This window comes from Misgurnus anguillicaudatus, chromosome 8, assembly GCF_027580225.2.
Source record: "Misgurnus anguillicaudatus chromosome 8, ASM2758022v2, whole genome shotgun sequence".
Taxonomy (NCBI): Eukaryota; Metazoa; Chordata; class Actinopteri; order Cypriniformes; family Cobitidae; genus Misgurnus; species Misgurnus anguillicaudatus.
Genome location: NC_073344.2, coordinates 35,387,793 through 35,412,884, shown reverse-complemented (window position 1 = coordinate 35,412,884; position 25,092 = coordinate 35,387,793). Strand labels below are relative to the sequence as shown.

Below are 25,092 nucleotides of genomic sequence, written 5' to 3'. Positions count from 1 at the left end.
TCCTAACTGAATGTTATAGATTGAGGACTTGGTGCTTCAGGTATGTTATCTGCTGTATATTTAGGTACTGGTCCAATAGCAGCTTGTGCATGGCTTATGCGACATCTTCTGCATTCGTAGTCTCCCTCCATTTTTCCAAACACATACATTCCCCTGTCCAATGTCTTTAAAGTAAAATGTCTTGGCTTACTATTGTAGTAGCTGCATGATGAAATTCTTTATAGCCTAGAACAGTGCATCTCCGATTATCTGTGTCTATTCTTTTAAAGGTGACATAGAATGATTGAACGGGGTATTTATCCTTGTTCTGTGATGTGACATGTAGACAAAAATGTTTTTGTTTGGGTCTGTAATGCCTTAGAAGCTTCCTAAAAACCTGTCTCAGATAGCTCTATTAGGGTGGGGGATTTTAAACAAGTGGTTTTGCACCTATTTGGCTTGCCCTACTGGCTTAATTGCAATCTCATTACTGATTGGCTGACTTTGCTGCCACTGAAAAATGTAGCCAATTATTTTAAAGTGGAGGGGCAGTTAGATGCCTGTGATGTCATAAGCATCAGTTTTTCAGATTTGGCCGTTTTCTGGCTGACATTTCTAAAAGAGGAATTTCTGTGAGACTGAGAGGTTTAGCATGTCTAGCACTTTTTGTATGTTCGTGAATGTGGGTAGACTACCATTATTCAACAAAGACAAGGTAAAAATGGGTTTTCATTCTCTGTCCCCTTTAAGATGTCATGTGTACGATTAGATTTCTTGTCTTTTCTTGTTGCATTTATACTATGAAATCAGCTATGATTATTTTTGTCTCACGTGCATGTTTATTTTGCTCACGCACTTGCTTTCCTTAGACCCGTTGTGCGCTCTTGTTCTGGACGCATGTGATTCTTGGTGTTTTTGCAGGTGGAGAGTCTTCAGGCTCTTATCAGAGATAAGATGGAAGACTACAGCGTGCTTCTGGCGGCTAAGGAGCAGTGTCAGCTCGACGTAGAGGAGCGCAACGAGGAAATTGAAAAACTGGCGACTCATATCCGTGAGCTGGAGCAGGCACTGCTGAGCAGTGCAGAGGCCAGCCGGACCGTCACGCAGCTGGAGCAAGAACTCCAGAAAGCACGCAAGAGCATTCAGGAGCTCACACAGGTACACACACAAGCACTGGGTGAACCCATCTTTGCACATGCATGCAATTAGGTTCATGCAAAAGTAGCGTTTTGTCTTATTTTCCCCGTCGTGATGTATATCTGAGTAATGCTTTTGAAATGAGAAGACAGGTTGGGTGGGACTTGATTTCGTCTATCGAGAACTAATTTGATTGTTTAATTAATTTGGGGCAAGTTGTTACTTGCTAATTGCTATGATCTTTGAAGCTCGCAGATAAATTGTTTAAAAAACAACAATATTCTAATTAAACTTTTTTATTTTATTTTGTGTTGACTTCAACAATGTCATAGTTAAGTTTTGAGGTTTGTGTGTCTGTCTCTATCTTTTAGGATAAAGAAGCTTTGCAGCAGCAACAGTATGCTAATAAGCTCCAGATCTCTGCCCTGCAGTCTAAACTGGATGAGACCAGACACCGCTTCCCTGACGTGACCCATGACTCTAATCTCCAAGAGCAGCTGGAAGCCACACAGCAAGATCTGCAGACCAAAGAACAACAGGTGCGTGGGTATACATATATAAGCATGTTTTAAAGGGACACTCCACTTTTTTTGAAAATATGCTCATTTTTTCAGCTCCCCTAGAGTTAAACATTTGATTTTTACCGTTTTGGAATCCATTTAGCTGATCTCCGGGTCTGGCACTACCACTTTTAGCATAGCTTAGCATAATCCATTGAATCTGATTAGACCATTAGCATCACATGAAAAATATCAAAACTCTTTGGTTATTTTTTGTATTTAAAACTCGACTCTTCTGCAGTGACATCATGCACCAAGATCGACGGAAAATAAAAAGTTGCGATTTTTTTCTAGGCAGATATGGCTAATCAAGGACTTTGCTGCTGTAACATAGCTGCAGCAGGCGTAGGGATATTACACAATGCCCGAAAACAGTCTCCTTGGTTACTTTCAATAGCCAGGGACTATTTTCGGGTACTGCGTAATATGGCTGCAGCAGGCGCAATGATGTTACAGCACCAAAGTCCTTGATTATTACGTCAGAATGAGAGTATAGTTCCTAGCCATACCTGCTTAGAAAATCACAACTTTTAGTTTTCGTTCAGTCTTGATACACAATTTAACTACAGAAGAGTCAAGTTTTAAATTGGAAAAAATTTAGAAACTCTTTGGTTATTTTTAGCACGATGCTAATGGTCTCATCAGATTCAATGAATTGCTAAGCTATGCTAAAAATGGTACCGCCAGACTCGGAGATCAGCTGAATGAATTCTAAAATGCTAAAAATCAAATGTTTAACTCTATGGGAGCTGGAAAATGAGCATATTTTGAAAAAAGTGGAGTATCCCTTTCAGTACATTTCTGTAAATTGCTGTTTGGAGCGATGGCTCAAGTCAGAACATTTTTGGTCAAAATCCTACCACATATAGATAAGTTTTTTTTTTTTTTGCTTGGTTGCTTTACTTTATAACACATCTGTAAAACACTTAAATTAAGGCTTTGTCTTTTCCAGCTGGAATTGCTGTCAGATCGTGTAGGGGAGCTTGAGAAAGATGTAGATGTGAGAGTGGAAGAAATCCGACAGCTCACACTACAACTTGAGCTCAAAAGCAGAGAGAGCAGAGCTACAGAAGATCAACTTCACACTCGCATTACACAATTGCAGGTTAGTGTTAGTGATGCATGCCCAGATGTTCATGAGGATGTGAACGGAGGGTGTGGTGAATGTGTCTTCATTGTGTCTTTAGGAGACGGTGGAAGCACTGACTAGACGGCTAGAGGAGGGCAGCGATGACTCGATCCTTCAGCTGCCTTCCGCCCTTCTGGAGGAGAAAAATCTGGAGATCGACCACTTAAACCAACAGATCCTCCAGCTACAGCAGGAGCTCGACTTGACCAGCGATAATAAGGTAAGTGCATCGAGGATGCATTCTGAGATATTCTGGAAGAGATGCCATAAGTACTAGAGCCCGACCGATAAAAGATTTTGAAGGCCCATACCGATACAAATGTTTGCTGGTTTTAAAATCCGATATTCTGATATATCGGCCGATATTGTTTTATTATTTCAGAAACACGCAACAAAACATTAACAGATTTCCCTAACAGTAGTTATTTATGAGTTTTAACCAAATAATATGATAATGCATTTTAAAAAGAAACTTGTTTCTTTTATTGTCTCGTGACCAACTCGCCATGAACTCACGTAACCGTTGTTCTCTCTGCACAACTCTGGCTGGATCAGCAGGTTGCAGGATGTGTGACGCATTGCCAACAGGGAGGTTGTAGAGTGCCCTCTGGTGGACAAACTATACAACAGGAACACTCCTGAAATGGTTGAAGGCTGTTTCATCCGGGTTTTTTTTAAATATTCATTTATCGGCCATTATGAATGCCGATACCGATAGTTTGGAAAATGCCTAATATCGGCCGATATATCCGTCGGGCTCTAATAAGTACTTGTTTCTTACAGAATGCTTTTTACAGTATATAATACTTTTTTGTAACGTATGCTTTTACTAAAGTCTACTAAAAATGTAAATTCCTAGAATACAGCCTAAGACGATCATTAGACACAACAAAAGCTTTTGGATAAAAGTAACCAGTCAGTCAGTGGCCATGGGTGGAGCTTTGTTTGTGTGATGTCATATTAACAAGAGAATCAAAACAGCATGTCTAATGAGACAGCTTTGGTTTAATAGGGATTAAAAATTATCTTTTTGTAAAGTTGTTATAATCCACCTTTTAACGTTCCCAGATTATAGAGGAAAAGCAGACTGAGATCGACGAGCTGCGTTCTCTGGTTGAACGTCTTCGCTGCGACCAGGAACGTTTGCGACACGCCAAGGAAGAGGAGGTGGAGCAACTCCACGAGGTCATCAACAAGCTTCAAGAGGAGTTAAGCCAGCTTGATCCTAACCATCATGAAGTCAGCGACCCCAACACCGATAGCCCCGAGTCCTCCGATTTCCCCTGGTCCCCTCATCCTTCCCAGCAGAGGGCGTCAGAAGAAAGTCTATGTCAGGAACTCAACAGCCACACTCTGCAGTCATCTCGCGCCCGCTTGAAGGAGTTACAGATCGAGCTGGAGCATGCTGCTGGAGAGAGGGAGGCTCTTCAGAGACTGCTGCTCTCACAGGAGGAACAGTATGGAGGTCAGGTGGAGGCACTCGGCCGGAGTCTCGGAGAGGAAAGGGAAAAGGTGACCATGCTGGAACAGGAGGCTGAAAACCTGAAACTCCAACTAGAGGAGAAACGGGCAGAAGTTGAGAGGTTGACCGGCCGTGTGGCAGAGTTGGAAGATAAAGAGCAGTCTTACCAGACCAGTCTAAAAGAGTCTGAGCTCCAGCTAAAAAGGGCAGAGGAAAAAAGAGAGGAGGTGCAGAGGGAGCTTAGCATGCTTCAGGAGGAGGTGGAGAGGCAGAGAGTAGAAAAGGAACAGCTGGAAAGCCACTTCTCCAAGCTACAGTACGAAGAGGAGGAGCGGCAGAATGAGCTCATTGCTTTACAGTCAAAACATGAAGAACTTGAGGAACAGGTCGAAGCAGGCAGAGCTGACATCATTGCATTGGAGACAGGAAAAAGAGAACTGTTTTTGGAAAGAGAGGCTTTGAGGAAACGGGAGAGATGTCTTCAGGAGGAAATAGAGCTTATGAAGCAGGAAGTGACATCAAAGACAAACTACATAGCACAGCTGCAGGAGCAGCAGGAGGAGACTGTGGCAAGGCAAGGGGAAGCGCAGAAAGAAGTACTGGTGAGATATTCAGACTTGAAAAAATTATTTTCATGAGCATTTTGTTGTCAACAAACAGGATTGTTTTTTTGGCATATGATGCATGGTTTTCTCCACAGTGCTCTATTGCTGAATTCCACCAACAAAGCATCATTTATATGGACATAGAGTTTAGACTTCCCTAAAACTAACGGTTCACTTACAAAATAAGACAAGAGTGAAGTCGCCACACATTGGTAGCTTTGCGGCCTGTTTAATTGGTCACAGATTCATCACATGCACAGTCTGGGTAACGCCTGAATGCAGCAAAAATGGGTGGAGCAATACCAGACAGATTTAGTCCAACCTCAGCTGTCTCGCATGGGAAGTACATTTACAGAAAGAGGAAGTCAGAGTCTTTAAACTTTTAAAGTTTGCTTTAGATTTCAGTTCAGTTAGCCATACGGCAGTAAATCGAATTCAACTGTTTATTTTAAGTGTGCTTTGCGAATAGGAATAGGAAGTTATTTTGAAGAAGAAAGTAGTATGCAAAGACATGATTAACCTTAACTGCTTGCAAAAGCTGGACGTTTTCCTTTGGATTGTTTTATGTTTGACAGCTTGGGAATAGTTTGCAGGTATAGTCATTTATCTTTGCTTCACACATGCAGCAAATCTTAAAAAGATTGCATAGCAGGACACACCCATTCAAAAATAACTTCAGCTGTGACATTTGAAAACGATTATGGTTTGTGTTTATGTATGCAGACATGTGCTGAAGAGACCCTGGCCAAGGCGGAGACTGCTCTGCGTGAGCGAGAAGAACAGCTGATCCACCTGAGGGCGGAGCATGATGCTCTGAGGGCGGAGCTAGCTGCCGTAAAGGAAGGCCTTAGCACCAGCACAGAGAGGGCAGAGAAGCTACGGGAAGAGGGACAGGTATGTGTGACCGCATTAATGCATGTTGTTGTCTTCTTTTTAACTTCTTAAAGTTAGTTAAAGGCGGGGTGCACGATTTTTGAAAAACTGGGATTTGGGCCATCAGCAGGAAGGGGCGTGTCTACTCACCGACATCGTTGCGTATGTGTGGGCGGGTCTATCAAAAGAAGGTCCAGATTCTATTGGGGTAGGGGTGTGTTTGTTTAGGTGATTTCAAATGTCAACATTGGCTTTCAGAGCTCGTGCACCCCGCCTTTAAGGAACCAACTCCCAAAAATATTGGAATTCTACACTTTAACCACTGTTACTTATGCATGGGTCAGATATTTTCTGCTTGAACACCGTATTTACTTAAGATATAAAGATATAAGCACAATCCACCCAAACTTTAAAGGAATAAAACACAATCCATAACTCTAACTTTGATCTTAAATAGTTTGACCTGTGTGATCAGACCTAAGATTTTTTTTTCTGGTGGGTGGGGAAAAAATCTTACCAACATTCATTGAATGATCTCGGCTGTAGGAACCAATTAGTCAGAGATTTGGCTAGTAAGCAACATTGTGGGGCTAGCAAAACCACTTCTGTAATCTAAAAATGTATTTCTCGTTCTAGACCAAAGATCGTGCTTTGGCTGATCTGGAGGTCCATAACCAACATCTGAAGGCGGAGCTGCGAAATCTGCAGGACGACCTGGCCGTGCAGGAGGAGGAGTTGGCCTACCAGCAGAGGGAGCTAGAGCAGCTCCAACAGCGCTGTAGTTTGCAGGACCACCATCCCAAACAAGACCACCAGTTTCTGGACGGCCTTTCCCGTGACCCATCTGCCTCCCTCTTCTCCCCAGAGGTGTTGCGGAGACTGGAATACAGCGAAGAGCATCCCTCTCGTCTGCATGTGTCTCACCTTTCGGAGCTAAGCACGCTACGCAACGCCAGCCTGGAGATCCACAGCAAACATTCGCCCATGGAGCGGGACAGAGAGATGCCACACGGCAGACAATCGTTCGTCCCACCTGCAGAGACGGACCCACCAAGCACACACTCTCCATCCCCGTGCTCGCTAACGGTGTCTGAACACCTGTCTGCACTTGACTCAATAGATGCAGACAAGGTAAATAAATCATATTTTTGTCAAAAGAGGTCACTTATTGTTAAAGCTGAAAGTTTATTCCAAATGTGTGGATCAAAACAGTAGCTAAACCACAGATAAACAAACTATTGGCGATTTTCCATTGCGTAGTACCCCACGGTCCGGTCCGGGCCGGGTCAGGTCAGCCCACCTCTAGGGGGGTTTTCCACTGAGTGCAGTACGTAGTACCCGATACTTTTTTTTTTTAGTACCACCTCGGTTGGGGTTCTAAGCCACCTGAGCTGATACCAAAACGTGATGTGAAAACACTGTAGATCACGTCATCTCTATAATGTAAAAGATTAGCTTTACCTTCATGCTAGCTTATGCTGTCTCAAGCAAACATGTTGTCATCTGTGCTCTGCTATAAGTTCCCAAACTCTCTTTTAGCAATGAAACATCCACAGGTGAAGAATCAGGAACACCACACAAGTTTTTTCCAGACTTACAGTTTGTGGCAGCACATTCGCAACACGCACGTCCACATATATGCTTAAAGGCAACCCTAAATGAGGCTCAGCGGAGCGCGTCGACTGACGTCACCAGTGTTTGTACAGAAACTGTCATGATGTGTGATTACACGCGATGTGTAAACATCTATTTGTGGTGGTCAATTTTTATTTTGTGGCGGACTGAGAAGTAACATTAAATGAATGTATGGAATGTGTTTCAACGACGCTCTCACTTGTATGATGTCACAGCAGTAGGCAGCGCAAATGTAACTATATGCCTATAATCCCTCTCACTCTGAAAGTTACTAAACTAAATGGAAAAGCTAACCAAGCCAAAGTGAGGTGAGCTGACCTGACCTGTCCCAAACCAAACCGTGGGGTACTATGCAATGGAAAAGCGCCATATATCTATTGTTTCCATAAGGTTGTGTTCTTGGGAAGCTGAACAAGCTTTAATTTCCATCACAAACGACAACACACTTCTTGGTGACGTTGATTTTGTATCAGCTCTTGGTTGGTGTGTGCATGCTATACTGGTTGAAATTGCCCATATAAGGACTTCCACTGTACTTCCTGCCCTGAAATTGCCTATGAAAGAAAAAAGCAAGATTCTTACTAATGAATCTTTCATGTTCGAAACGAACTTTTTCTTAAACTTGTACGAACCCTGGTGAAGAGCATTTGACATAGAAATACTTCCAACTGCTTTTTTGACCCTTTGATTGTTTAGCAATTGCTTTTAACCTTCTTTAAGTTGTCATTCATTAATAATCTTTAGTCTGCTGCTTAATGAAGAACCTCCATTTCTAATTTTTTGCCTAATTATATTATGTTATTGTAATGTAATGTTATGTGTCAATATTCAGGTTGATGATTTGGAGAATTTGGATGGTACTCTTTCACGGTCTCCAGTTGGTTCCACCTCTCCTGTGTCTGTGCCGGAGTGGGTCAGCGATGGATACGGCAGCAGTGAGTCATGTTTGTGTTACGCATGCACACATGGTCTTCACTAATGCACACACAAAGTTTAAGTTGTTAAATCACCGCCTTCGAGTTGTCTGAAGTGTGTTTTTGTGTGTAGATGTGAGCTCAGAGTTGGAGGCCATGCTGAAGCACGAGTTGGAGAATACGGAGCGTTTGGACGCTCATTTTGTGGAGTATCTGCGCTGTAGAGGAATATCACCGGCTGACGTAACTGATAGCGCTGCGGGCAGCATGCACGAGAGTCATGAGCGCCTTGCACCTGAGCTGCAGGTAAATTCACAATTCAGTGATTTCTCAATTGTAAAAGGTTGCATTAAGTGTACAGGGTTTCCACGGGTCCTTGAAATCCTTGAAAGTTTGTGGGGATTCAAGGCCCTGGGAAGTTTTTGAAAATGTACATACATGGGTACAGATCATTGAAAGTGCTTGAATTTGTTTTATGCAAGAATTTTTTTGAAAAAAAAACCATATTATTCCCTGTGTAGTGTAGGATAATATCATAACAAATTCTACACTTTAAGCACGCATGCTAAACTGTTCACTTTAAATGCTTATGTCTTCTGTATGTGAGTGTTGATTCATACCAAAATGCTTTTTTGCATAGTTGTGTTTGACACATAAAATTGTCTTGGGTTGTGTATGTAACTGTTGTTCCCTGAGAACAACGCTGCGTCTCCCTTGCCATACTTCCTGCATTCCTGTAACGCCGTCTTTGGCAATATTTCAGATAGCGATATACTTCCTAGCTCTCTGTCTTTGTCGTTAAGCCTCACCATTGGTTGAATTTAATATACACATTCAGACGCACTTACCACTGGAGGCGTCCTCAAAGTGTCACCGCAGTGACGCAGCGTGAGTTCCCTTGAAAGGGAACTGTAATAATTTATCTTAAAAGGTAACACAATGTAACCTTGTAATTGTTTGTTTGTCGTACAGGCCATGTTAAAGCGTGTCTACCAGGAGAGCTGCAGAATATTGTCCTTGTCACATCGCCCCACCCCATCTGGACAGTCCCGCCCAGATTCTGAACCTGCCCCACCCCCCTCCTGGCAGAGGGAGAGGCGGGCTTTACAGGAGACCATCCTGTCACTCAGAGAACTGCTGTGCCGGATGGCTGACAGGGAACCTATAGTGAGTCTTATGCATTAATAATCTTTAATAGGCTCACCTATAAGATCATTCATTATGTAGCATAACTATAGACTTGACTGTGGCTAAAGGTTGTGTCATATGGCAGTTGATAAATGCTTACTAGGTTAAGATTGTTCATCAGTTTTGTATGTTCATTCATTTAGCCTGACAGTGGAGACGTGGACTGGAAGCGTGAGCTGTTGCAGGCAGTCCGTAGCGTGTTCGACAGCGAAAGAGAATGGCTTCACTTGGAGCTTCAGGCTGTCATGACCACCATGACTCAGATAGACCACACCCCTTTGCTTGACCAGTTGCATAAACTGTTTCAGAAACAGGTAACAAGCAACCAGTTGTATAAACTATGTACCCACCTGTAAAAATTACTTCATTCAAGAGCTGTTTTCACAATTTCAGGAGGAGCAGCAAAGGAGGTCTCTCGAGCAGTTGTTCAGTGCAGACCGTCACAGTCTATTGGCTGAGGTGCGCAGCCTGCATGAGCAGCTGCATGCGAGCACCCAGCACAGCCAAGAACAGCTGCAGAAGTTGCAGGATTCCCTGCACAGTGCAAAAGAACAGGGCACGCAAACGCAACACCAGCTGCATATAGAAAGTAAGTTCTGCATATGTTGTTTTTTTTTGTCTGTACAAAGGTTGGGGTTTAACTATATGCATGTCTGTTTAGTTGAAGATCTGGAGATGCAGCTGCAGAAGGAACGAATGATGTCACATGAGCTGCGCTCCTCTCTGGAAGCGGAGAAGAGTCGGGCGGTGGAGCAGCTGAGGCAGCTAGAGGCGGAGCTTAAGACGTTCTCAGAGCTGAAGGCGGAGCTTGAGGAGACTAGACAGCAGTTGCAGTCAGCATCCATAAATCAAGAAGAACTAAAGAGCCAGATTAACAAACTCTGGTAATGTGGAGCATACATACGTGTGACGTATTCTGTGAATTAGGTTTTAACTCCAAATAAACATGTTTGTGTTTCTTTAGGATGAAGCTGGAAAGCGTGGAGGCTGAACGTCAGGCCTGTTTAAAGGCAGTGGAAAAGGAACAGATAAGAGTTCAGGAACTGCAGGAGGAACTTCAACAGCAAAGACTCAATGACCAGCAGACAATTGAGCGAAACCACCAAACACAGGAGGTAAAATGTTTTTTACCTTTGATATTTACATCAGAAAGTTATTCTTTAATACATGTCTATGTTGTTGCACATCTTTTATCTTGTATATTAAACCTAAATTTAGGGCTGGGCGATATGACCCAAAAAATTATCGAGAAAATGTTTTCCATATCAGTCGATATCGATAATTATCATGATAATTAACAAATCTTTATTCCTGTCAAATTTAAAGGCAGATTTTTGCTCCTGAATGAAAGTTGTAAAAACCAGACAGTTAATAATGGGTTTAAACTACTTTTTATGGAGAACATGACAAATACAAATACTAAAATCTTGTTTTAATGTTCATGCATCTGTATTAAATGTAAATCTATTTTTTATGAAATCAACACATTTCTGACACAAAAGCAGCAGACTACTGTCACTCTAAGAACCAAGACAGACTGTTTTAAGTTTCTATATACTGAGTAACAGCTGTTTATGTTCACTTAAACAAGAAAGAAAACTTAGTTCAGTGATCACGCGTGTGTTATACATATACGAGCTATACACGCTGATAAATGGATGTCAAGAGTGTCACGTTGCTGTGGGAGCGCACATACGCATACACAATAGTCACTGCAGTGGTGGATCTGCTGTTTTTCCTCAGTTTCCTGAATTAGTGAATGTCCTGTTAATATACTTTTAAAGCTGTGCGGACGTGTGCGTGCGCAAAGCGGACGTTGAATGAAAGTACAGTATACTGCACCTATTGTGTCTGCTGTGTTTGACGAACCCTGTTTGCGCATCCAATATTACACAAAAGAAAAATCTTTCCGCGCATTTGGATTCCGTGATTCCGTCCGCGTTATCCGCATCGCGAAAATCATAGGGCTCTACTAATAAATTAATAACTTGCCTCATCTTCCACTCCTTCAAGTCTAACTGACACTGTGATTGTAAACCAGGAGGGCGTGCCGCTCCCGGAAGTGCTTGTGGAACATTACGCACAGTGCGTAAACATTACCGATCACTTATCGAACTGTCGTTATCATTTTATCGAAAAAGTTTATATCGGTAAAATTATCGTTATCGAATTATCGCCCAGCACTACCTAAATTAAACAATATGCTACCTGCGCTTTTCTACAAACTTAATAAAAACTTGGGGTTAAGCTCCAATTTATGCCCAAAGTACACCTAGTGTTAAACATTTTGTTTGTTACCGTTTTATAATCCATTTAGCCGATCTCCGTGTCTGGCGCTTCCGCTTTTAGCATAGCTTGGCACAATCCATTGAATCTGATTAGACCATTAGCATCACGCTCAAAAATAACCAAAGAGTTTCGATATTTTTCCTATTTAAAACTTGACTCTTCTGTAGTTACATTGTTTACCTAGCCTAGAAATCTAGACGCACCCTAGCGGCAGCAAAATATATTTGCTGCCAGGGTTTAGTCTAGGCACTCACAATACACTTAACAGCTCCAAAACCCAAAATTTGGTCAGGCCAATCACATCGTGGGTAGCGTCTGAGGGGCGGGCTTAACATGATGACGACAGAGCTGCCTGCGACGGTTCCTACTTGAAAACAAAGAATGGCTGCTGCTGCTGGCGAACAGCTTTCTTTTAAAGCGGCTTTGGCCGCGACTCTGGAGGACTTAGACTTATGTTTTTCTTTGAGAGAAGAGCAAATAACCCTACTGAAGTCCTTTTTAAGCAAGAAAGATGTGTTTGGAGTTTTGCCGACTGGTTACGGTAAAAGTTTGATATACCAATTAGCTCCACTGGTGGGGAAACGCAGGGGACTCATACGTCACCTTCTTCGTTGCTCTGATTGGTCATAGCGCTATCCTATTGCGTACAGAGGCATTTTGAGGGACAACCTTATATCCCGCCCCTTGCATTGAGCCGTTTGTGTGAAGAGTTGCCAGACCTTACATCTTGATGTAGGTCTGGCTAACCAGGCTATTGTTTACCAAGACCGGCCGAAAATGAACTATATTCTCATTCTGGTGTAATAATCAAGGACTTTGCTGCCGCTGCATGAGGCACAATGATATTACGTAGTGCCCGAAAATAGTCCCCTGCTATTGAAAGATACTATGGGAACAATTTTCGGCTGCTGCTTATACTGCACCTATTGTGTCTGCTGTGTTTGACGAACCCTGTTTGCGCGTCCAACATTACACACAAGAAAATGTTTCCGCGCATTTGGATTCCGTGATTCCGTCCGCGTTGTCCGCATCGCGAAAATCATAGGTCTCTACTAATAAATGAATAACTTGCCTCATCTTCCACTCCTTCAAGTCTAACTGACACTGTGATTGTAAAGCAAGAGCGCGTGCCGCATCCGGAAGTGCTCCCGCAACATTACGCACAGTGCGTAAACATTATCGATCACTTATCGAACTGTCCTTATCGTTTTATCGAAAAAGTTTATATCGGTAAAATTATCGTTATCGAATTATCGCCCAGCACTACCTAAATTAAACAATATGCTACCTGCGCTTTTCTACAAACTTAATAAAAACTTGGGGTTAAGCTCCAATTTATGCCCAAAGTACACCTAGTGTTAAACATTTTGTTTGTTACCGTTTTATAATCCATTTAGCCGATCTCCGTGTCTGGCGCTTCCGCTTTTAGCATAGCTTGGCACAATCCATTGAATCTGATTGGACCATTAGCATCACGCTATAAATAACCAAAGAGTTTCGATTTTTTTCTATTTAAAACTTGACTCTTCTGTAGTTACATTGTTTACCTAGCCTAGAAATCTAGACGCACCCTAGCGGCCGCAAAATATATTTGCTGCCAGGGTTTAGTCTAGGCACTCACAATACACTTAACAGCTCCAAAACCCAAAATTTGGTCAGGCCAATCACATCGTGGGTAGCGTCTGAGGGGCGGGCTTAACATGATGACGACAGAGCTGCCTGCGACGGTTCCTACTTGAAAACAAAGAATGGCTGCTGCTGCTAGCGAACAGCTTTCTTTTAAAGCGGCTTTGGCCGCGGCTCTGGAGGACTTAGACTTATGTTTTTCTTTGAGAGAAGAGCAAATAACCCTACTGAAGTCCTTTTTAAGCAAGAAAGATGTGTTTGGAGTTTTGCCGACTGGTTACGGTAAAAGTTTGATATACCAATTAGCTCCACTGGTGGGGAAACGCAGGGGACTCATACGTCACCTTCTTCGTTGCTCTGATTGGTCATAGCGCTATCCTATTGCGTGCAGAGGCATTTTGAGGGACAACCTTATATCCCGCCCCTTGCATTGAGCCGTTTGTGTGAAGAGTTGCCAGACCTTACATCTTGATGTAGGTCTGGCTAACCAGGCTATTGTTTACCAAGACCGGCCGAAAATGAACTATATTCTCATTCTGGTGTAATAATCAAGGACTTTGCTGCCGCTGCATGAGGCACAATGATATTACGTAGTGCCCGAAAATAGTCCCCTGCTATTGAAAGATACTATGGGAACAATTTTCGGCTGCTGCTTAATATCATATTTTTCAGCTCCCCTATTTAAAAAAAGTGTCCCTTTTTAATTAAAAAAAAATGTGTTTGATGGAAAATCAATAATACTTTTTTGTCTTTTTTTAGTCTTTGCGTTTGACTTTGAACGAACAAGCATCACAGCTCAGTCAGCTTAACTCTGCTCTGAACCAGGAGCATGTCACAGTCAGCAACCTGCGCTCGGAGCTCCAGATTGAGCAGTCTCGATGTGAGGCCTTGATCGCCCAGGAGCGCGAACGCACCGAACTCGCCATCTCCCGCCTGGAGGAAGAGCGTTCTCGATCGTCTGAGCTCTCTGATACGCTTTCCCGTCAAGCCCAGGAGCACGCGCGCCGTTTAGAGGAGGAAGCCCGCCGGCAAGAAGCAGCCAGTGCCCATGACAGAAAGTTCATTCAGGACCTACGGATGCAGTTAGAACAGGAGAGGCGTCAGGGTGAGGACCTGGCGGCCATGTTGGAACGTCTGCAAGGCCAGGTTCTGGAGGGGAAGCGCAGGCAAGCGGAGGAGGCGGAGCAGGAAGCACGCAAGGAGCAGGAAGATGCGACAAGGCTCCGCACTGCTCTGGAGGGCCTACAGGCTCAGAAAACTGAGGTCGGGCGTACCCTGGAGGTGGAGCGGGAAAGAGCCAGACGGTTACAAACGGAGTTAGATGGGATGAAGGAGAAAATGAAAGCGGTGAAGGAGAGGGAAAGGGTGAGGGAGGAGCAGATGGAGAGGCAGAGGAGGAAGGAGAAGCAGGAGCAGGTGGAACAGGAGCGACGACATGAGCACACAAACGAGAAACTGGTGAGAGACAAAAAGGTTTTCTTTGATGCTTTGATATAGAATCAAAGTTAGCATTTGACCAATGGGGACCCCCTCCCTAGATTTAAAGGAAAACGCCCCGATTTATCAATATTTTACTATGTTCTTACCTCAACTTAGACGAATTAATACATATCTATCTTTTTTCAATGCATGCACTTTTAATCTTTGTACAGTGCCCCGTAAACGTGCCAGCACCCAGCCCAGCCCCACTCATTCCTATGGCTCCAAAAAGGGATGAATTTGGAAGCCACCAAACACTTCCATGTTTTTCCTATTTAAAGACCGTAACATGAGTAGTTACACGAGTAAGTATGGTGGCACAAAATAAAACTTGTGTTTGGAGCCATAGGAATGAATGCGGCTAGGCTAAATGCTAACACATTCAAGAAACGCTGTACAAAGAATAAAAGTGCACGCTTTGAAAAGACCTTAAAAAATTTACTGTATTGTTTTTAATACCTTAGGATGAGCCTTTTTATGTACCGTACTTACCGGACTATAAGCCGCACTGGAGTATAAGCCACATCATTAAAAAATGCGTCATTAAGACGAAATAACATATATAAGTCACAGTGGACTATACGTCGCGTTTATTTAGAAAGTTATTTCACAAAATTCAAGCCGAAGAACAGACATTTAATCTGGAAAGGCAAGTTATTCAACTAATTAAAACCAGACATAACAGCAGGCTGAATAGATGTCTGTACATTAAATTAATATTATCAGTTATTTAAACGATAAACCATAGCATACAGAACTTACCTGGAAGGTTGAATAGTCTAAATTAACCGAACAAGCCAACTAGCGTGAAGTTCGCATACTAGTCATTCCATATTACTGAATCCATTGAATTACATAAATACAGAAGCAGCATATGGCAGACTCTCACGGCTGTAGACCGTAAAGATGTCTCTTGCCTCATAAATGTCAAAATTAATTCATACTGACTTATACGGCGCACCATACTATAAGACGCAGCACCAGCCAAGTTATGAAAAAAAACGTGGCTTATAGACCGAAAAATACGGTACATATACCGCGGGTTCCCTCAATTGGAAGACGCCATTTCACACCATGTTTCTACAGTAGCCCTAAAGGGACAAACTGTTCTATAGAGCACATTTTGTCACTACATTGTTTCAGACAATGACATGTTTGTCTTGTGGCAGCTACCACAGGTTCTTTATGCGTTTCGAAAGGGAGGGTTGAGCTGTGGACTGAGCCATTGGTTGCAATTTACAATCTCACCACTAAATGCGCTAAAAATCTACACGGGGGTCCTTTAAAACCGATTTAATATAAAGCCTGTTGGGATTTTATCACCTCTCCACACAGTTGCAGCTTGAATTGTTGCGTCAGAAAGATCAGCAGAGATTGAAGCAGCTCCAGCAAACGGTGGCTGACCTGGAGCAGGAGGAGAAACGGCTCACATCAGAACGCTTGAAGAGAGACACACTGCAGAGTAACACGCACACAAACACACAGGTAACACTCACTCATTGTTTAGGCAAAGCTCATTTGCATAATATTTAGGGCTGACAAAACATTAATCACGATTAATTGCATCCAAAATAAAGTTTGTGTTTACATAACGTGTGTGTGTGTGTACTGTGTGTAAATATTATGTATATATAAATACACACACATTCAAGTATATATTTAAGAAAAATTTGCATATAAATACTGTATATACGTTTCTATAATTTATTTATATATATATATAACACGTCTGATTCTACCACATTACAATATTATTAGGGCTGTCAAAAGATTAATCACGATTAATCGCATCCAAAATAAAAGTTTGTGTTTACATAAATATATATATATAACCAATTTTTCTGAAATATATACATGATTGGGTGTGTTTTTATATATAAATGATAATTATACACAGTACACACACATATGTTATGTAAACACAAACTTTTATTTTGGATGCGATTAATCGTGATTAATCTTTTGACAGCCCTAATAATATTGTAATGTGGTAGAATCAGACGTGTTAAACCCTAAACATATTTGTGTTTTGTAGGACTCTACCTCATCAACTTCCTCTCTAATTGAACGATTGCTGAAGGAGAACTCTGAGTTTTCCGAGTGTCTCGCTGCTCTCAGCGAGGAGAAGATCTCTCTCAAGCACACTATCTCCTGTTTGGAGAAAGAACTGCAAAACTTGAAACGCTTTGAGCAGGTAATAAACTCTCATCTTGCTCTCCCTTCCTATCTGATTTGAAGATTATTTTAAAGATTTTTATGGTGCTATAAGTAGCAATGTGGACAACAAAAGTTTTCATCATGCAAAAATTGAAATGTTTGATATGAACGTGTTATTTTTTACATTGAGTCTCCCTGTCTGTGTTTGTTTCAGGAGAGGTCTACTGCTCACACAGAGCAGTGTGTTGTAACCGAGAAAATGGCCTGGCAGAAGGAGAAAGCAGCTCTTCAGACTGCATTACGAAAGGCAGAAGCTGATCTGTCAAGGATCACGGCAGGCAATGAAAACAGACCTGTTTTGGATCTCTCGAACAGCAAGGTAAAAAAAAACTCAACAGGGTTTCACAACGTCAAATTGTACCCGTGTAAAGCATTGCTCTACAGCAGGGCTATTCAATTAGTTTGTCGTGGGGGCCAGTTCATGAAAAGCTTGTCGTGGGGGCCAGTTCATGAAAAGCATCACATATGAGGGGCCGGAGATATAACAGTGATGTAACGGAGATATACATTTTCCTACATTTAAACCTACTAATGTTATATTTTGAAACTACATAAAAACAAAATCAGTGCATTGTACAATAGGCTTTTTCTACAAACATGTATTTTAAGACTGCATTCAACAACATTAGTGCATTGTTAGTCCAAGTAGGCTTTTTCTACATCCAGACATGTTCATGTGTTATTAATAAATATTTTAAATTTATTAAATATTCTTAAAATTGCATAACAACATAAGTGCATTATAAGATGCCCAAGTAAGCTTTATTCTACATTTAAATAGGTAAATAAGATCCATATCGAACTCATTGAGAATTTAACTTATTTACTCACGATGTTTAGTCCACGATGTTTGAAAAACGCTTTGGAAAAGGAGTCGGGCCGACTACCAAAACACACTTATAGCCAATCAGCAGTAAGGAGCGTGTCTACTAACCGACATCCTTGCCGGGTTGCGTATGTGTGGGGCGGGTCTATCAACAGAAGGTCCAGATTCTATTGGGGTAGGGGCGTGTTTGTTTAGGTGATTTCAAATATCAACATTGGCTTTCAAACATCGTGGACTCCGCCTTTAAGTACACATAACAAAACTGTTTTTTGTCAAAGCTAATTATTACAGTAGCCCTATTTAAACTACAACAGCCATCTTAATAATTGGCAAACATTAGGCTAGCTTCTAATAAGACAGAATATGTTTTTAGATTGGCCAAGAGCAGTAAAATCAGGTGTATGTTTTGCTGCGTCCGAAACCGCCTACTTTATACTATATAGTACGCGAAAAGCAGTAGGCGAGTAGTATGTCCGAATACATAGTATTCGAAAAACAGTATGCGAAAAGTACCCGGATGACCTACTACTTCCGGTTAGATTTTGCAGTGTGCATACGATGGATGCTTCACTATCCCATGATGCCCCGGGAGAGGAGTTATCCAACGAAGACGAAGAGGCATGCGGCTGTTTTCGCGCTGAAATGACATGACGTGATGACGAATGTAGCAACATGGTGGATGTAGTACGTCTGAATCTCATTCATACTACCAGAATTCATACTATACAGCAGGGGCGTAGGCAGAAATTGTATTTTGGGTGGGCCGGGGCAAAAGTGAGTGGGCCAATAGTTTTTCCTAGAATAGAATGACTTAAATAATAATTATACCTTAGAGTAGAAAAAAGAATAGACAATCTGCAAAAACAGTGACGTCTTTCCTTTGCAATTTTCGGCTAAGGCAATAATAAAACACTGTCTAAACATGTTCAACCAACACATAGCTCAATAAAGGCTGGACAAACCATTTATTTAGGCTAGTCAGTAGTGCAAAAACAGTTCACCTGAAAAAAAGTAGGCTAAAAGTAACAGGAAATTGAAATAATGAAAACTCTTAGCAGAGCACGGGTTTAAATAAATAACAACACACTGCCTAATTTATATTAAATCAACCATATACAGTGCAATCAGCCTGGTGGAAATTAAGCTTTTGTGCCAAAAAAATAGCAACTCATTTAAATTAAACAATGTAACTTAACCTATAAGGCATACATCTATACACAACACACCACTTAGTTAAATCACTTCCCGAGCAAAAATTAAGGAAATGAGTTAAACAACAGGCTTACCTTTGTTGTTTTCCTTCTACAAAACAAGACGCAAACGCCTGGGTTTAATGTTGAAAACAGAAATGATCTCATTATAGTCCAAAGAGTCACAGAGTTATTTTTCAAAAAACAAAAGGCACAGGTTTTTGAGGCGAGTACTCGTGGATTTAAATTGGGTTGTACGTGGTTCATCAATTGCGTTTGGATCGGCGGGTCAACCTGTGTCAGGCTGACCGGGAGAGCGCACTGGAACTGCCGCCAGGGAGCAAGCGGCAACCGGCGCCACCAGCGCCTGACTAGCCGCCTTGTGGGTTGATGAGTCTGAAGAACTGGGCTGGTAGGACTCGGCAGATGGAGGCAGTGGCGTATCGTCTTCCTCAACTCTTGCTTTTTTAAATAACACATTAAAGAAACTTTAGCCATTATATGTGGCAATTTTAATATTAGCTAAAAAAGCAGTTAGCAAAGTTAGCTGGCTGGCTGCCGGGAGCCCGCCGCTCCCCACAGAGTCTACCTGTCAGAACCCCCTAGCAACCAATTGCGTTCCGGAGGCTTCCTACAGCTTGCTTTAACAACTCCATTTTATTTGGAAGGAAATTATACACACACCGGTCAACAATAAATCTGGTTTATATTAATATATTTTCTTAAATACATTTGAATAATAAAAATAAACAAAAAATGCATTTTGATTAAACTTGCCTGGGCGGGCCAGGGAGTTATGTGGGCGGGCCAGTGCCGCCCTGGCCCATTACTGGCTACGCCCCTGCTATACAGTACCTACTGTTTTAACGCCAAGTAAGTAGGTACTTCATCTAATTCAGTTCCTACTATACAGTATGCGGTTTCGGACGCAGCCTTGTCAGCACGATACGCATAAAGTGGTGCAGGTGCTGGGCTGTAAGCGATCGGCGATTAACTCGTTTTAATTGCATTCTTGTGTGAGAACGATGACTCGCATAATATTTGAGCATTTAGTCTGCTTTGAATTTTGGAGAAACTTTTTGTGTAGTTCACGAAATCGTTTCAACGAGTTTCCTTTATTAAGATATCTAACTTAAATGCCATTGTGGATAAGCAAGTCATCATTGAGCTGACATATCAGACAACAATTGTCGGAAAAGGCAGCATTTTTAAGCTGGAAATACAACAAATAAAGTTAAAACAGCCATAGAGTCCCGTCTCTTAACTCACCACTGTCAGCTATTGCATCTTGAGACGCGGGGGAGGCGATCGCGTCGAACTTGTGGACCAAAGCGCGAATATAAACACGTGACTCGCGCTCTGCAGCTCATGCTGTATGAAACAGACGCACGTGCATCAACTCGAACTGTAGGGCCCGTTGTCTAATTTACTAAATTTATTCTAGAGATGTCTTTTTTTACAGACTACATAAAGGGCAGGATCAAATTACCTGGGGGGCTGGGTTTGGCCCGCGGGCTGCAAATTGAATAGCCCTGCTCTACAGCCACTAGCTGTGTTTCCATTACCCTTCAAATTGCACCAATCGAAATAGTAAATTGAAAGTGCACCCAATGGAAATTAGTAAAAATCACATGATCATTCTTTAAATATGGTGCAGTATGTTTGGTTGGAGGACAAGACAGAAGAGGTTTTTCTGCTTCACAATGAGCTCGTTTACATGCACACCAATAATGCGATTATAATGGGATTTTGGCAATACTGCGATTATACCTTACCTCATGTAAACACAATAATTCGATAAAAATAATGCGATTTTATATCGTTTTAATGTGAACGCCCTTTACAGGCACTGTCATATTTATATCTTCATCACGGCACCGGATAATGAAATGCGTTAAATGACAAACACGTTGTTATAGATGTAAGTAAATTAAAACAGTGGACCATATATGTGAGTTCATCATTTGTGCTGCATTGGGCTATGTGTGAATAATCCGAAAATAAAACTGCATGTAAACCGGAGGGAAGAGGTTAGCTCCAGTCATGTAAACATCTTACTGCGATTAAGACCTTATTCGTATTATTGGAAATAATCGCATTATTGGTGTGCATGTAAACGAGCTGAATAACCAACAAGCGTATGGCATCAAACTACTGCAAGAGCAATTTGGGAGTCGACTGCTTTGTATGCTTTCGAGTCGCTCTTGTGGTATCTGATGTCATGGGCTTGAGAGTCTGTGTGGCACCATATGAAGTCGATACGCACCTGATGCCATGTTTTTCGAATAACTTATCGCCTGACAACATTATTATGTTTTATTTGCATAACATCGGTTAATGGAAAGGCCGTCATTTCGCAATACTTCATCAACATTTAGGGGCCGTATACACCAAAGCATTTAAAAACGGCCAGGCAGAGGCCATGCGTGGGCCCTTGCCAGCATTTATTCCGAGGGGCAACCTTCCGATCTTTCTGATGAAGCCAATACGGAAGTGATTTAAAAAACTGCAATTCATCGACTGGCTGCTAGAAGCTGACTCCAAAAGGGAGTCAGTTCCCAAAGACCTCCATGTTAAAATGCCCAAATTTACAGTAGAAAATAATATGCTTACAGCCTGGTACAAAAAGTGTTTTTGGTCTATATAGTTAATTTTGCCCTTCATGACAACTGTGAGGGGGTCATCCATTTAAACTATATTAAGTGTTAAAGTTCTGCATAATTAAGGGCGTGGCCACTTGAGTGACGGTTGAACAGCCACTGCTGTCACTGGAGCTAGGCGGGCGTGGTTTCAGCAACCAGTCACATCAGCTTCACCCACGTCTCACCTCTTTACCCATTTTCGGATATCCACGAGTGATGCGCGGTGACAAGCGGCCAAGATGGCGATGGCAGACTCCGCCTACTCTAAGCTTCAAAAACGATCTTCAGAAATCTATGGGTGACGTCACACTACGTCCATCTTTTTTTCAGTCTATAGGGTTGTGTACACCTAAACTTTTAAACGCGGCTGAAAATGCCTGGACAACCCTGAATGCCAGCTGTTTTTCAGCTGAGTGCCAGCTTTCTTCAGCTAAGCGCTTTGGTAGCTCTGATACGTCAGCTGTGAGACGGTTGGTTGCTGTGATGCTTGTCCCGCCCCACCTCCACTGTGATTGGACGGCCGCGTGAGAACTGACATTGGAAGAAAGGCTCCGCTCGTCAAAGTTGAACATTTTTCAACTCTCGGTGCTTAGCGCTGAGCGTGGAAAAACCGCCGGGATCCGGTTTTAGGCGCGGAAGAAAACCGCTAGCTGCTGGCTTATTTGAAAAACGCTGAGTTTCCATTGAAATGAATGGAAAACATGCGCTGGCCGCGGGCGTGAAAGCGTTGGTGTGCACGCCCCCTATGGTTTTTTCAGCTAAGTGCTTTGGTTGCTATGAACCTTCTGTTTGTTTATCAGTCGTTGAACAATGCGCCAGTTGGTTTTTGTAATATTTGTCCCACCCTTTCTCCACTGTGATTGGACGGCCGAGTGAAAAGTGACATTGACGAAAATTTTTTTGCTGCCGGCGCTCAACGCGGACAAAACCTGCCGCCTGCTGCTGTTTTTGAAAAGCACGTCCACTTCCATTGGAAACGATTACAAACAACGCTTTGGTGTACACACCTCCTTAATAACGCTAAAGTTTTGTGTAAATCTTTAATTGAAAAGCAGCTAGTGGCTTTCATTGGTCCAGCTAAAGGTCACAGATCACAAGTCCATATTAGCAAGTGTCCCAAATGCTCCTGTAGATATAGTGTACATGCATGTTTTTTTTACATGTGGTGTTTTTATATTGACACTTGCTCTTGAAAAGTTTAGCCTGATAATGTTTCCTGCTTATTTGTGAAGGGTTTGGTTGAGTCTAAAGTCTATCATTGTTCTTCTGCAGATTCAGCGGCTCTATGAGAGATACCTGCGAGCGGAGAGTTACAGGAAGTCGCTGGTGTATCAGAAGCGTTATCTGCTCCTGCTGCTGGGAGGATTCCAAGACTGCGAGCAGGCCACGCTCGCGCTAATCGCTCGTATGGGCGCGCAACCGTCGTTGAGCCAAACGCAGGTCTCCAAGCCCCTGAACCGATTCAGAACATCCGTCAGAGTCGTCATCGCTATCTCAAGGTAGGAAAAACGGCTATACAGATCTTCAACACTGTGTGCCTGCCAGGTTTTGTACAGAGTTTTGTAAAATGCTTTTTGGCTGTTTTATATGTGACCCTGGACCACAAAACCAATCAGAAGTAGCAGACAGCAATAGCCAAAAATACATTGTATGTGTCTGATATTAAGTAAAGATCATGTTCCATTAAGATGTTTTGTACATTTTCTACCATAAATATATAAAAAATGTATTTTGAAATGTGTTTGTACAACGATAGTGTAGTGGGCAGTGCTTTGACATACGGGTGCTGGTCATATAATTAGAATATCATCAAAAAGTTGATTTATTTCACTAATTCCATTCAAAAAGTGAAACTTGTATTATATGATATTATTACACACAGACTTATATATTTCAAATGTTTATTTCTTTTAATTTTGAGGATTATAACTGACAACTAAGGAACTCTTAGTGTCACACTCTAATCAGCGAATTAACTCAAAACACATGCAAACCCTTTAAATGGTCTCTCAGTCTATATCTGTAGGCTAGGCTTGACAATTGTCCAAAAGACGACCATTAACACCTTGCACAAGGAGGGCAAGACACAAAAGGTCATTGCAAAAGAGGCTGGCTGTTCACAGAGCTCTGTGTCCAAGCACATTAATAGAGAGGCGAAGGGAAGGAAAAGATGTGGTAGAAAAAAGTGTAAAAGCAATAGAAATAACCGCACCCTGGAGAGGATTGTGAAACAAAACCCATTCAAAAATGGCCAAAAATTATAAAGTATTTAAAATTAGTTATTTGTGTGGCTAGGGATTTCATTGGACAACTTTAAAGGTGATTTTTTTTCACCCTCAGATTCCAGATTTTCAAATAATAGTTAAATATCGGTCAAATATTGTCCTATCCCAACAAACTATACACCAATGGTCAGCTAATTTTTTCAGCTTTCAGATAATGTATAAATCTCAATTAAAAAAAAAAGGTTCTTATGACTGGTTTTGTGGTCCAGGGTCACACGAGGTCAAGTGCAAGTGTAAATTTTGCATATAAGTTTGGGGATTACATATTCAGTTTTGTACCTCTCTTAAATCGCATGCCTATGAGATTGAATGTATTTATTGTTGTTTTCTGTCCTTTTGTAGACTAAAGTTCCTTACCAGGAAATGGCAAAAAGCTACAAGAAAAGTCTCAATAGGCACTACTACAGTTAATGGACATGGAGCAAGACAGAGCACAGGTGAGTCTTGGTTTACAGTGTCACAATTACACCTTTATAGCTGAAATACACAAGACCGAAATCTGCCATTCACTTCAGCATGCAATTAATCAATTAATCAAATTCATGTTTTTGTTACTATTTTCAAAGCTCCTGTTTTGAGGACCGAAGTGTTGAAACCACAGCAGACTGCAGCCGCATTCAAATCTCCTCCCACCCGTGATCATGCTTTCACCCAACGGGGTGTGGTCTCATCTCTGGTTCCACCAATCAAATCACCATTCAGATTGAATAATAGGTGAAATGTCTTGGGGTTTATTGACACCATTGGTAAAGAACTAAATGTGACCCTGTCTGTAAATCCAGGATAAAGTCTCAGATGCATAAATTACAAATAATTAGACTTTGACATGACCTCACTAAGTCAGAATGTTCTTTACATTGTTTTAAATCACAAACATGACTTTAGTTGGGTTTTCACAGAATGGGTCACTTGTTATGCACCAAACTGACAAGATGCGCTGCAAAAAATGACTTTCTTACTTAGTATTTTTGTCTTATTTTCACCCAACTATCTAAAAAATTCTTAAATAAGATGCATTTTCTTGCCGTGCAAAATGCCTAAGAAAATAAGTTAGAT

At 41.8% G+C, this 25,092-nt stretch overlaps 1 protein-coding gene across 6 annotated transcripts in view; it reads left to right on the top strand.

Moving 5' to 3' along the window:
* Positions 1-25,092, top strand: part of pcnt (pericentrin) — a 65,653-nt gene that overhangs the window by 37,224 nt on the left and 3,337 nt on the right. For 4 of the 6 annotated variants that reach the window (XM_055212440.2, XM_055212439.2, XM_055212437.2 and 1 more), the window contains 22 exons: positions 20-40; positions 901-1,137; positions 1,488-1,655; positions 2,629-2,781; positions 2,864-3,025; positions 3,874-4,869; positions 5,596-5,766; positions 6,382-6,876; positions 8,213-8,315; positions 8,428-8,600; positions 9,267-9,461; positions 9,626-9,796; positions 9,876-10,071; positions 10,144-10,366; positions 10,447-10,597; positions 14,157-14,855; positions 16,212-16,361; positions 16,912-17,070; positions 17,248-17,412; positions 23,024-23,250; positions 24,379-24,473; positions 24,603-24,750. In XM_055212440.2, coding sequence (XP_055068415.2) covers positions 20-40; positions 901-1,137; positions 1,488-1,655; positions 2,629-2,781; positions 2,864-3,025; positions 3,874-4,869; positions 5,596-5,766; positions 6,382-6,876; positions 8,213-8,315; positions 8,428-8,600; positions 9,267-9,461; positions 9,626-9,796; positions 9,876-10,071; positions 10,144-10,366; positions 10,447-10,597; positions 14,157-14,855; positions 16,212-16,361; positions 16,912-17,070; positions 17,248-17,412; positions 23,024-23,250; positions 24,379-24,473; positions 24,603-24,750 — 5,258 coding nt within the window. The remainder of the gene's footprint in view (positions 1-19; positions 41-900; positions 1,138-1,487; positions 1,656-2,628; positions 2,782-2,863; positions 3,026-3,873; positions 4,870-5,595; positions 5,767-6,381; positions 6,877-8,212; positions 8,316-8,427; positions 8,601-9,266; positions 9,462-9,625; positions 9,797-9,875; positions 10,072-10,143; positions 10,367-10,446; positions 10,598-14,156; positions 14,856-16,211; positions 16,362-16,911; positions 17,071-17,247; positions 17,413-23,023; positions 23,251-24,378; positions 24,474-24,602; positions 24,751-25,092) is intronic. The other 2 variants (XM_055212438.2, XM_055212436.2) reach the window with 1 other exon arrangement.